This window comes from Balaenoptera ricei, chromosome 5, assembly GCF_028023285.1.
Source record: "Balaenoptera ricei isolate mBalRic1 chromosome 5, mBalRic1.hap2, whole genome shotgun sequence".
Lineage (NCBI taxonomy): Eukaryota > Metazoa > Chordata > Mammalia > Artiodactyla > Balaenopteridae > Balaenoptera > Balaenoptera ricei.
Genome location: NC_082643.1, coordinates 36902437 through 36916546, shown reverse-complemented (window position 1 = coordinate 36916546; position 14110 = coordinate 36902437). Strand labels below are relative to the sequence as shown.

Here is a 14110-nt window from a genome sequence, read left to right as displayed (position 1 = left end):
AACCTTAAGGTATGCAAATCTTAAAAAATCATTTAGGATGTCAGGGAATGCCAGGATAGAATGTAGACTGTGACAAAAGAGTTTAACTGTATTACAAATGTATGAAATAACCTCACTGAAGGGGGTGGGGGGAAAGTGCTGACCTAAGTCACTTTGAAATGAGTGGAGATCTAATATTAAAAGCAAAAGGAACTATACATAAGCACTGTATGCTAGTTCATAAAGTAGTTTCCCTCAGGGCTATGGGTTAACAATTTTGATACCACTATACATGTATTCTGGAATTGGACTACCAAGTAAATGGAAGACCGATTGTGGGAGCTACATTTCTTACTCTCAGAAGCTTACATACAAGCAAGGAGAAAAGGGTAGAATGATCTATGTAGTAATGGATGAGTCAAAGACAGCAGGCTGAACTCATGTTTAGCTTAATGTATCTTAATGTAGATGATACATATAGAAATATTTATAGATATGTGTATACACATGGGTTAGTATATACAGACATATTTCCTTGCTCTGTCAGCTACGAAGCCCTAGAAGCAATGACACCTCAGTAGCAGTGAGCACACCGAGTACCCAGATCTTGGTTTGTAATACCATTCTATAATAAGAGGAAGCAGTGCTTCTTGGAAAAATGGCTGATTCTGATCTTGGCAGGGAATATACAATATGAGCCTGGAGTATCTTGTAGTGTCAGAAAGTAAGGAAGTGCTCAAAAAAAAACCCCACACAAGAAAACACCCACAATGATGGAGATATGTCAAAGAGACATAGAAGCCAACTGAAAGAGATCCCAATGGCCAAATCTGAAACAATTTGAGCAACACAATAGTAGGTAGTAGTAGTAGTAATAGTATTGGGTTATAACTAAAAGTATAGAATAAATATCCATGAGTCCATAGTGACATAAATAAATGATGGGATAGATAAATAAATTAAATAAATAAATAAATAGAGGAGAATAGACAAATCTCCTATGCAGAAGAATTCCACATAATTTATGTAGATACTCCACCCTTAAGAAGGTTGTGTGGTTAAATGTTATGTGTCAACTTGACTAGCCTCTGGTGTCCAGTTGTTTGATCAAACACCAGTCTACATGTTGCTTTGAATGTATTTTGTAGATATGATTAACTTTAAGGGAAAGAAAATACCCTTGAAAATATGGATGGGTCTTAGCTAATCAGTCGAAGGCCTTAAGGGCAAAAACTGAAGTTTCCCAGAGAAGAAGTAATTCTGCCTTAAGTCTGAAATAACTCTTTGCAGAGTTTACAGCCTGCTAGCCTGCCCTCCAGGTTTCAGACTTCCCAGCCCCAAGTCTTTAAAATGAGTCTCTCTCTCCCTCTCCCTCCCTCCCTCTCCTCCCTCCCTCCGTCTCTCCCTCCCTCTCTCTCTCTTTCTCTCTCTCTCCACACACACACACTCATGCATATCCTATCAGTTCCATTTCTCTGGAGAATGCTGACTAATGCAGAGGTGGAGCATAACTTATAACTTCCCACTCCTTAAGTGTGGGCTGCTCATGGTGATGATGATTTCCTTCCAAAGAGTACAGTATAAAAAGAAGTAAAAGGACGAGTAGCTTTATAGTGGAGAAATTTGACAACCACTACCTCAAGCTAGGTGATCAAGGTCAACATCAACAGTGACGTCATGTTGACTGCATGTACCCTTGCTACGGTGTGGTAAGAATGGCACTTCACCTCTGTTATCTGCCTCCCTAAAACCATAACCCCAGCGTAATCAAGAGAATAAACATCAGCTAAATTCCAATTGAAGGACATTCTACAAAATACCTGCCTCCAAAACTGTCAAAGTCAGAAAAAAACCAAAGTCTGAGAAACTGCCAAAGCCAAGAGGAGCCTAAGGAGACACGATAATTAATGGTATCCTAGGTGGGGTTTTGAAACAAAATAAGGACATTAGGGGAAAACCAAGTAATCTGAATAAAGCATAAACTTTATTTCATAATAATGTATCAATGTTGGCTCATTAATTGTGACAAATGTACCATACTAATATAAGATGTTACTCGTAGGGGAAACTTGGTATGGGAACTCTGTACTATCTTCGTATCTTTAAGTTTAAAGCTATTATAAAATAAATATTTTATTTTTAAAAAAGCTTCTGAGACATTCTAATGTGCTGCCAATGTTGAGAATCACTCCTCATCTGCAGCCCTGGGGAGACGCAGTGCCTTAAATTAGGGTTCTGGATGCATTGCCTTCTAATGGGATTAGTCTGTGTGCTCCGTATAATCACTTGGGATTATATTAAAATTTTAATTATATTAAAATTAATTAAAAGATACATAGATGCCTGGGTTTACTCCAGATCTATGAATCAGAGTCTCCAGGAAAATAAAGGGAAGGATCAGGCTCTGGGTGAGCTTAAAAAGCTTCCCGTGTGAGTCTGAACTTACAGCTCTGGATAAAAACTGTTCCTCTCAAAGGATTCCTTGGTGGGGAGGTTAGGTAGTTATAATTAGCGATGTGCTTTGGGTCCATTTGGGGTTCAGTGGGGTTTTGCCTAGAAATATTTACCCCACAGTAGCATTGTCCCTATGGGAAAAAGTGTTTCAAGTTCTAAACCAACAGAGAAACAGTAAAGACTATGTTCCCAAGCCTGGCAGTGGCTTCCCTGTGTTCCGAGAATGGTGGTGCTCTGTTCCTTTCCCCCAACAGTTCTACAGAGTCAGTGGGATGCCCACCAGGAGCTTGTCAGACAACATCTGTGCCATCTGTGGGCAGAAGATCATCGTGGTGCTCGATGAAGAAGGACCCATTGAAAACACCTACCAGCTTTCGTGCAAGCATGTGTATCCTTTTCATGGGAGACCCTTTGGTCTTCATCAAGCCAGTGCCAGGAGGCAATTTTCAGATAATCTGTGTCGGGCATGGGACATAGCCAGTCAGGGAAGACTGTCTCATCACTTCCCTCCTCCTTCCCCTCCTCCCCTTACCCCCACCCTCTGCCTTGCTTAATGCTCATCCCCAAACCCCAAGCCTTTATCCTCCCACCCATCTTCTTTTTGAGACTTTCTGGCAATCCCTGCTGAATAATGAACTGTTCTTAATTAGCAGGAGGTGAACCTCCTCCTCCTCCAGTAATTTCTTTTTTAAAAAGGAATCTTCATGCCACACAGACAGGAGGGCTGCAGCATCTGTGCAGAGGCTGGCTGGGAAAGCTGGCGAAGCTATAAGCGAACAGGTAGCCAAGAAGGACAAGAGAGAGAAAGGGTTGGGGAGTGAAAAACAGAGTGAAGTTTCAGGTGCAGGGAGGAACTCAGGACTCTCCAGGTGGAGCCCATGTCTGAGTCTCACAGGAACAAGAACGACAAAGTGGTGTTCTTTGCCTGGAAATAATCCTTGGGAACCTGCTTGTGTCAACAGTGGTGATGGGGGAAGCCAAGTATCAGCTTTGGTCTTGAAAAGAGGATAACGTCACAGGCAGCAGGACACCTTAAGTTACACAAGGAGGGACCAAAACGTGAGCACCCAATTCTTGGACTATTTGGTTCCTCTGCCTATGGGCTGTACCCCAAATCGCTATCTCCTGGCTGAGGGATCTTTAGGTATTAGGGACCAGACCAGCCTGGGCCTGGAAACCAGCATCCTCTGGGACTCCAGTAACCGTGAGGAAGATCTCCATGTGCTGAAAGATGCTGAGGTCAAGAGCCCAGTAGCCTGCCCTGCCTGAGCAAGTAACTCTGGATACCAGAGTTGTGTTTGCGTTGGCCAACAATCAGTATTTTAATTCTTTTCTTAAGAGAGGGAAAAAAAGGCATCATTTATCTTTATTTTATAGTACAATATCAATTTTATAATATTGTTATGCACTCAGTCAGTTCAAAGCTCTGGCATTATGAGGTGGTTAAACCATCTGTCTTTTGCCTCTGAAGCCCACCTAACTCAATCAGTAATACCCTAGATGTGCAGCACTCATGATTTGATTCTGTTTAATCTGGACAGATTCCATTTATTCAATCCTGAGAGTCAAAAACTGGACCAAATTCATCTGAAATGTATTATTCCAACTTTTAAGTCTTAACATTTTAAGGTGAGAAACATAAAGATACCCCATGTGGAAGTCTATGTGGTTTCTCAGTGTGATACCTTTCCCAAAAAACTATCATTCTTAGTAGAAATTTTCCAAGTCTGGTCCTAGTTTTAAATATGATTTACTTTTCAAATGTTGGAACAGAGCCCCTTCTGCCATTTGCAAGTGGAAGTATTTTCTCTCTCTTCACCTTTAAAAGCCCTTAGGGATTGTTGTACATGTGTGCATATGTGATCGAAAATGTAGTCACCTTTAAATTTGCTTTTCAAGGAGTATTATTAATGGCCCATTTTAGCATGAGTCATATTAACAAGGAGTGGGCAAACCGGAATCATATTAACAAGGGGGCGGGGATCTGAGTCTTGCTCTGCGGCAATTCTACCAGTGTGGAAGCTTTGCAGACGAGATTTTGAAGACGAAAGAGAATATTAAAGAGGAGATGGACATTTCGATGCTGGCTCGATGACCCCTGAATGCCATACCTATCTGGAAGAAGGGCCTGTACTCCAGCCCTTTTGAATGAAGAGCTGTATGGGCTGTGATTCAGAATCTTTGTTATAATACACTGTATGTTAACCCAAGCACGTTGCAAACGTGACCCCAACGCCAAGAACATAAAAGAGTGGGAACTCTTAGTTGCACACAGATCTAATATTGAGGAATCATCTACATGGCCTTGACTTGCCTCCACCTTCATACCCTCCGTCTGTTAGAGAAGGAACATGATTGTTGTTCACACAGGTGTGTAGCAGGCCAGGCAGCACATTGTGTGATCTTGATCCAGAAAGCCACACTGGGGTCAACAACTGTAGAAATAAATCAACATGATGGATCTCATTATAGTTAATCATTTTACCCAAATCTATAAGCTGTGGAACCTGGGGGAAATACATTTGCAAAAGTAATCAGTTTTCAATGATTCATTCAAATATTTGTTCAATAAGTAGGCATTTAGGTACTGCTTAAGGTGCTGAGCACAGAGATGGATGAGTCATGGTCCCACAGGTAACATATTGCCCAGAGAGAAATGTAAATACACAGAAAGTCATGACACAGAGTGACTTGTGCTCTGTAAGACTCCGTCCCTGGTGCTGCAGGAAAACATACAGTTCACTGGCAACTTTGGGGCCAAAGGGTCAAACTTTCTGGACAAGGGGATGTGTACAACTGAATCTGTAAATGCCTAGAGTTTTAGATGTTCATTATAGGTTTATATTCTATTAAAAAATAACTGGCCCTTTATCAGTAATAAAAAGTTGAGAAAAAACTTATGAAGCTAACAGAAATATTTGTACAAATTCTTGACCACAAATAATTTAAACTTGTCTAGTGCCTAAGACAAGTCTGGTTACATACATAGTAGGTAGTGAGTAGGTGCACAAAAAGCCGAATGGAGAGATTCTACGGTAAACACAGAAAAACACATGATAAGCGAGACAGAGAAATACAATGATATGTATATGTAAGACATTCCTGTAAAAAACCATGTCCACATTCTTTATCTAATTTAATCACAAGAATCGAGTGAGGTAAGAACACGTAAGGCCAAGAAGATCAGTAAATTCCTCAGGGTCATAAGCTATTGCAGCTCTGACTCCAGGCTCCTCTGGGACTTGGTGGTTCCCTTGTCCTGCAGAATCTCCCTAAGAGAGTGATGGACACAACTGAGTCATAACTGAGAGCCATTCCCACCTCCACCACTCCGCCCTACAGGTGGGATCACTTCCATTACATCATCATGAAGCAGACCTTGCCCTTTAATATCCAGAAGCTTCCCTAACAAGATCCCTAAGCTTTCATAAATTCTGCAACCGAGGTTGGTGTATTATTGGTAAAAAGCAGACGTGCCCTTACTGCAAAGAGAAGGTCGATTTGAAGAGGATGATCAATAACCTGTATCCTTTTTTATAAAGTTATGAAATATTATCTTAAATGTTTTTCTGGTGATGTATTCTTTAATCTAAACTTTCCTTATCTTCATTATAGGTACAGCAGAAAACATTCTGTTCTCCCTAACCTCCTATTTCAAAACAACTTTCTGGTTTCTTTTCTCCCCTGTGCTTACGTTACTATTCTAGTTAGGAAATTAAATGCCAAAAAAGATACATTCTACTCTTTATATTCCACATATTCCACTATTAGGGCTTTAGTGGAAATGTGATGGGACATTGCGAAAGATAGGTGAATATATGGAAGGATAAGATAGGTAGGTAGGTAAGTAGGTAGATAGATAGATAGGTAGATAGATAGATGATAGATAGATAGATAGATAGATAGATAGATAGATAGATAGATAGATAGATAGATATAGACAGATAGATAATAGATAGGCAAACAGATAGATGATAGGTAACAGGTGGATGGGATGAGTGGGTGGGGAGACAAATAGATTAGAATTGAAATTTTAAAGGCCCCAAATGTGAGCTAGAATAGAAAAGTATTTTTAAGGTGTACCAAATTGTATTATTTCCAGACACGAGTAGGGGTTTTTCCCCTGAATTTTGGCTTTTTTAATTCCTTGCTACAGCTCATCTTTTCTTAGGCTAACCTAAGTAATAATAATATTGAAAGGAGTGAAGACCTACTACAGATTTGCTCAGCAAATGGCAGCAAAAGGATTTTTATAGACAGCAGGGATCCCTAACTGAATAAACCCAAATCTCCTTAAGGTCACAGGAAGGGAATGTCCCCATCCAGAGCTGACTACAAAGACTTAGCCCTCAACCCCCCACTGGCGCAAGACCAGAGTGTATATCTTCCAGGGGTGTAAATGGAACTAAAACATATCCCCCCTTAAGCAGAAGAGCACTGATGGGATGGTTTCTGCCTGCCAAGTACTCGCTCTTCTCCTAAGTGACAGCCTTACTGTTCCTTCTGAGTTCCAGTCACCTGCATTCACAGTGCTAAAGGAGACCCCCACCCTGCTCCCTGCCCTGCCGACTCTTCAAACCCTGTTTAGTTTGAACTGGCAGCTGTTGGCAGCAATGCCCCCATATCTGGGGGCTGCAAACCAAGGAAGGACTTGCAAGCAGGGCAGTGGAGGAGGCAGCGTGCGTGGGCCCCTGGATCTCGGAGCCGCACGCCAACAACAGAGAGCACCCTCTGCGGCCACCAGCTCCCTTCCCAGGCCTGGCCTTCCTCGCAGAGTCCCTGCGAGGCAGGCACAGGCAAGGCTGAAGGCCTGTCATGAGCCTTCCTCTCCTCCACTCATCCTAACACGAGTCCAGAACAGCTTTTGGTTAATAACTTACTTGTGAAACTGCAGTAAATAAATCTTTGTTATAAAATTGGTGATATGATCATAAATGTCACCTTAACAATCATTTAAATAACAAAGGACAATTGGTTTCTCTGAGAGAAAGAAATGGTCTTGAGAGAAGAAACTTTTGAATACTACATGTACTCTTTTTTTTCCCCTATGAGATACAGAACTTTATTTCTGAATGTAACATCCTAACAACAATCGTCATTCTTCTAAGGCAGCTAAAGAAATACATGTACTCTTTATTGAGACTCAGTGTAAGATAAAAGCTACATGTGAAAACTCTGCCTTTCTGTGTAGAACATTGCTAACAGAGATACCGGGTATTAATTAAGTTCCCTTAGTACAATTTATCAAAGATACCAGGATAACGTATGTAGTATCTATGAACTAATGTTTTTCTTTGTAATATGCAATGAGTTCCCTCTGATGAGCTGACAGTTCTCCTGCCAGAGCTGTTTTTGCTCACTACGGTAGTTCCCATTATTCTTGGTTTTCCACTGTAACCATTCCCCTCTTTCCTCTTTTTTTTAGTATGTGACCATGGCCTTTAATTCTTGTTTGGGATTATGATATTTGGGGATTTTAAAGTGGATGGATTCGATTTATTTTTGGAAATTAGGTGTAGTGTAAATAACAATGACTATTTCTGCTACGTGGCTGTAGGTAGAGGAACCTCCTTAACTGAGATTCAGCTCAGAGCGCATACACTTTTTTCTTTTTTTTTTTTTAACATCTTTATTGGAGTATAACTGTTTTACAATGGTGTGTTACTTTCTGCTTTATAACAAAGTGAATCAGTTATACCTATACATATATCCCCATATCTCCTCCCTCTTGCATCTCCCTCCCTCCCACCCTCCCTATCCCACCCCTCTAGGTGGTCACAAAGCACCGAGCTGATCTCCCTGTGCTATGCGGCTGCTTCCCACTAGCTATCAGTTTTACATTTGGTAGGGTATATATGTCCATGCCACTCTCTCACTTTCTCCCAGCTTACCTTTCCCCCTCCCCGCATCCTCAATTCCATTCTCTAGTAGGTCTGCGTCTTTATTCCCATCTTGCCCCTAGGTTCTTCATGACCATTTTTTGGTTTGTTTTTTAGATTCCATATATATGTGTTACCATATGGTATTTGTTTCCCTCTTTCAAACTTACTTCACTCTGTATGACAGACGCTAGGTCCATCCACCTCACTACAGATAACTCAATTTCGTTTCTTTTTATGGCTCAGTAACATTCCATTGTATATATGTGCCACATCTTCTTTATCCATTCATCTGATGATGGACACTTAGGTTGCTTCCATGTCCTGGCTATTGTAAATAGAGCTGCAAGGAACATTTTGGTACATGACTCTTTTTGAATTATGGTTTTCTCAGGGTATATGCCCAGTAGTGGGATTGCTGGGTCGTATGGTAGTTCTATTTTTAGTTTTTTAAGGATCTTCCATACTGTTCTCCATAGTGGCTGTATCAATTTACATTCCCACCAACAGTGCAAGAGGGTTCCCCTTTCTCCACACCCTCTCCAGCATTTATTGTTTCTAGATTTTTTGATGATGGCCATTCTGACTGGTGTGAGATGATATCTCATTGTAGTTTTGATTTGCATTTCTCTAATGACTAATGATGTTGAGCATTCTTTCATGTGTCTGTTGCCCATCTGTATATCTTCTTTGGAGAAATGTCTATTTAGGTCTTCTGCCCATTTTTGGATTGGGTTGTTTGTTTTTTTGTTATTGAGCTGCATGAGCTGCTTGTAAATCTTGGAGATTAATCCTTTGTCAGTTGCTTCATTTGCAAATATTTTCTCCCATTCTGAGGGTTGTCTTTTGGTCTTGTTTATGGTTTCCTTTGCTGTGCAAAAGCTTTGAAGTTTCATTAGGTCCCATTTGTTTATTTGTGTTTTTATTTCCATTTCTCTAGGAGGTGGATCAAAAAGGATCTTGCTGTGATTTATGTCATAGAGTGTTCTGCCTATGTTTTCCTCTCAGAGTTTGATAATGTCTGGCCTTACACTTAGGTCTTTAATCCATATTGAGTTTATTTTTGTGTATGGTGTCAGGGAGTGTTCTAATTTCATACTTTTACATGTAGCTGTCCAGTTTTCCCAGCACCACTTATTGAAGAGGCTGTCTTTTCTCCACTGTATATGCTTGCCTCCTTTATCAAAGATAAGGTGACCATATGTGTGTGGGTTTATCTCTGGGCTTTCTATCCTGTTCCATTGCTCTATATTTCTGTTTTTGTGCCAGTACCAAACTGTCTTGATTACTGTAGCTTTGTAATATAGTCTGAAGTCAGGGAGCCTGATTCCTCCAGCTCCATTTTTCATTCTCAAGATTGCTTTGGCTATTCGGGGTCTTTTGTGTTTCCATGCGAATTGTGAAATTTTTTGTTCTAGTTCTGTGAAAAATGCCAGTGGTAGTTTGATAGGGATTGCATTGAATCTGTAGATTGCTTTGGGTAGTAGAGTCATTTTCACAATGTTGATTCTTCCAATCCAAGAACATGGTATATCTCTCCATCTATTTGTATCATCTTTAATTTCTTTCCTCAGTGTCTTATAATTTTCTGCATACAGGTCTTTTGTCTCCTTAGGTAGGTTTATTCCTAGATATTTTATTCTTTTTGTTGCAATGGTAAACAGGAGTGTTTTCTTAATTTCACTTTCAGATTTTTCATCATTAGTGTATAGGAATGCAAGAGATTTCTGTGCATTAATTTTGTATTCTGCTACTTTACCAAATTCATTGATTAGCTCTAGCAGTTTTCTGGTAGCATCTTTAGGATTCTCTATGTATAGTATCATGTCATCTGCAAACAGTGACAGCTTTACTTCTTCTTTTCCGATTTGGATTCCTTTTATTTCTTTTTCTTCTCTGATTGCTGTGGCTAACACTTCCAAAACTATGTTGAATAATAGTGGTGAGAGTGGGCAAACTTGTCTTCTTCCTGATCTTAGTGGAAATGGTTTCAGTTTCTCACCATTGAGGACAATGTTGGCTGTGGGTTTGTCATATATGACCTTTAGTATGTTGAGGAAAGTTCCCTCTATGCCTACTTTCTGCAGGGCTTTTATCATAAATGGGTGTTGAATTTTGTCGAAAGCTTTCTCTGCATCTATTGAGATGATCATATGGTTTTTCTCGTTCAGTTTGTTAATATGATGTATCACGTTGGTTGATTTGCGTATATTGAAGAATCCTTGCATTCCTGGGATAAACCCCACTTGATCATGGTGTATGATCCTTTTAATGTGCTGTTGGATTCTGTTTGCTAGTATTTTGTTGAGGATTTTTGCATCTATGTTCATCAGTGATATTCACCTGTAGTTTTCTTTCTTTGTGACATCTTTGTCTGGTTTTGGTATCAGGGTGATGGTGGCCTCATAGAATGAGTTTGGGAGTGTTCCTCCCTCTGCAATATTTTGCAAGAGTTTGAGAAGGATAGGTGTTAGCTCTTCTCTAAATGTTTGATAGAATTCGCCTGTGAAGCCATCTGGTCCTGGGCTTTTATTTGTTGGAAGATTTTTAATCACAGTTTCAATTTCAGTGCTTGTGATTGGTCTGTTCATATTTTCTATTTCTTCCTGGTTCAGTCTCGGAAGGGTGTGCATTTCTAAGAATTTGTCAATTTCTTCCAGGTTGTCCATTTTATTGGCAGTGTTGCTTGTAGTAATCTCTCATGATCCTTTGTATTTCTGCAGTGTCAGTTGTTACTTCTCCTTTTTCATTTCTATTTCTATTGAATTGAGTCTTCTCCCTTTTTTACTGATAAGTGTGTCTAATGGTTTATCAATTTTGTTTATCTTCTCAAGGAACCAGCTTTTAGTTTTAGTGATCTTTGCTATCATTTCCTTCAATTCTTTTTCATTTATTTCTGATCTGAGCTCTATGATTTCTTTCCTTCTGCTAACTTTGGGGGTTTTTTATTCTTCTTTCTCTAAGTGCTTTAGGTGTAAGATTAGGTTTTTTATTTGAGATGTTTCTTGTTCCTTAAGGTAGGGTTGTATTGCTATAAACTTCCGTCTTAGAACTGCTTTTCTGCATCCCATAGATTTGGGGTTGTTGTGTTTCCATTGTCATTTGTTTCTAGGTAATTTTTCATTTCCTCTTTGATTTGCAAGACAAAGTTCCAGTGGTATTAACACCTGCTTCTTCCAATGTGTACCTAGTAGTAAATCTTGTTTTGTAATTTGAAGGCATGTGTTAAGGCCAACAGGCAACCAAATTTCGCCTCGTCTGCCGGCCACGGTCGGGGACGGGGGGCAGAGGGCTAGAGAAATTTTAATTTCATTTATTGTGTTGTTCATCACTGTTTGTTTGCTCTTAGTTCTTCTAGGTCCTTGTTAAACGTTTCTTGTATTTTCTCTGTTCTATTTCCAAGATTTTGGATCATCTTTACTATCATTACTCTGAATCCTTTTTCAGGCAGACTGCCTATTTCCTCTTCATTTGGTAGGTCTGGTGAGTTTTTACCTTGGTCCTTCATCTGCTGTGTGTTTCTCTGTCCTCTCATTTTGCTTAACTTACTGTGTTTGGGGTCTCCTTCTCACAGGCTGCAGGTTTGTAGTTCCCGTTGTTTTTGGTGTCTGCCCCCAGTGGCTAAGGTTGGTTCAGTGGGTTGTGTAGGCTTCCTGCTGGAGGGGACTAGTGCCTGTGTTCTGGTGGATGAGGCTGGATCTTGTCTTTCTGGTTGGCAGGTCCATGTCTGGTGGTGTGTTTTGGGACATCTATGGCCTTATTATGATTTTAGGCAGCCTCTCTGCTAATGGGTGTCATTGTGTTCCTGTCTTGCTAGCTGTTTGACATAGGGTGTCCAGCACGGTAGCTTGCTGGTTGTTGAGTGGAGCTGGGTCTTGGTGTTGAGATGGAGATCTCTGGGAGATATTCTCCGTTTGTTATTACATGAAGCTGGGAGGTCTCTTGTGGACAAATGTCCTGAACTTGGCTCTCGCACCTGAGAGGCACAGCCCTGATGCCTGGCTGGAGCACCAAGAGCCTGTCATCTACACAGCTCAGAATTAAAGGGAGAAAAAGAAAGAAAGAAAGAAGATAAAATTAAATTAAATTAAATTAAATTTAAGTTATTAAAATAAAAAATAATTATTAAAAAAATTTTTTAAGTAATAAAAAAAGAAAGAAAGAAAGAAGAGAGCAACCAAACCAAAAAACAAATCCACCAATGATAACAAGCACTAAAAACTATACTAAAACAAAAACAAAAACAAAAAACGACGGACAGACCGTACCCTGGGACAAATGGTAAAAGCAAAGCTATAGAGACAAAATCACACACAGAAGCATACACATACACACTCACAAAAAGAGCAAAAGGGAAAAATATGTATATATCGTTGCTCCCAAAGTCCACCCCCTCAATTTGGGATGATTCGTTGTCTATTCAGGTATTCCACAGATGCAGGGTACCTCAAGTTGATTGTGGAGATTTAATCCACTGCTCCTGAGGCTGCTGGGAGAAATTTCCCTTTCTCTTCTTTGTTCGCACAGCTCCCAGGGTTCAGCTTTGGATTTGGCCCTGCCTCTGTGTGTAGTTCGCCTGAGGGCGTCTGTTCTTCACTCAGACAGGACGGGGTTAAAGGAGCAGCTGCTTCGGGGGCTCTTGCTCACTCTGGCTGGGTGGAGGGATGGGTAAGGAATGTGGGGCGAGCCTGCAGCGGCGGAGCCCAGCATGACGTTGCAGCAGCCTGAGGCGCGCCGTGCGTTCTCCTGGGGAAGTTGTCCCTGGATCACGGGACCCTGCAGTGGCGGGCTGCACAGGCTCCCGTGAGGGGTGGTGTGGAGAGTGACCTGTGCTTGCACACAGGCTTCTTTGTGGCGGCAGCAGCAGCCTTAGCGTCCCATGCCCGTCTCTGGGGTCAACACTGATAGCCGCGACTCGCGCCCCTCTCTGGAGCCCCTTTAAGCAGCACTCTTAATCCCCTCTCCTCGCGCACCAGGAAACAAAGAGGCAAGAAAAAGTCTCTTGCCTCTTCCGCACCTCCAGACTTTTTCCCGGACTCCCTCCCGGCTAGCTGTGGCGCACTAGCCCCTTCAGGCTGTGTTCACGCCGCCAACCCCAGTCCTCTCCCTGCGATCCGACCGAAGCCCGAGCCTCAGCTCCCAGCCCCCGCCCGCCCCGGCGGGTAAGCAGACAAGCCTCTCGGGCTGGTGAGTGCTGGTCGGCACCCGTCCTCTGTGCGGGAATCTCTCTGCTTTGCCCTCCCCACCCCTGTGGCTGTGCTCTCCTCCGTGGCTCCGAAGCTTCCTCCCTCCGCCACCTGCCATCTCCGCCTGCGAAGGGGCTTCCTAGTGTGTGGAGACCTTTCCTTCTTCACAGCTCCCTCCCACTGGTGCAGGTCCCGTCCCTATTCTTTTGTCTCAGTTTTTTCTTTTTTCTTTTACCCTACCCAGGTACGTGGGGAGTTTCTTGCCTTTTGGGAGGTCTGAGGTCTTCCGCCAGCATTCAGTAGGTGTTCTGTAGGAGTTGTTCCACATGTAGATGTATTTTTCATGTATTTGTGGGGAAGAAGGTGATCTCCATGTCTTATTCTTCCGCCATTTTGAAGCTCCTCCACACACACTTTTTATATGGGCAAATCCTGGACTGGCTTCGTTTTCTGGTGGCCTGGCAACCCGTGGTGATAGGAATCATCCAAGGCATTAATTATTCACTAGGGCTGGAATAGCATGGCACACCTACCCAAGAAGCAATGTATTGCATGTTGAAATATTTTCTAATCCTTAATCCTACATTTAATATTGATATTCTTTTCTAATTT

General features: G+C 41.6%; 1 protein-coding gene across 1 annotated transcript in view; it reads left to right on the top strand.

Annotated features, from left to right (window-relative positions):
• Window positions 1-14017, top strand: part of RNF175 (ring finger protein 175) — a 68031-nt gene extending 54014 nt beyond the window's left edge. Inside the window, 4 exon segments of the mRNA XM_059923818.1 lie at window positions 2688-2821; window positions 5856-5957; window positions 12243-12249; window positions 13898-14017. Of these exon segments, the coding sequence (XP_059779801.1) occupies window positions 2688-2821; window positions 5856-5957; window positions 12243-12249; window positions 13898-14017 (363 nt within the window).
• The last annotated feature ends 93 nt before the right edge of the window (window positions 14018-14110 follow it).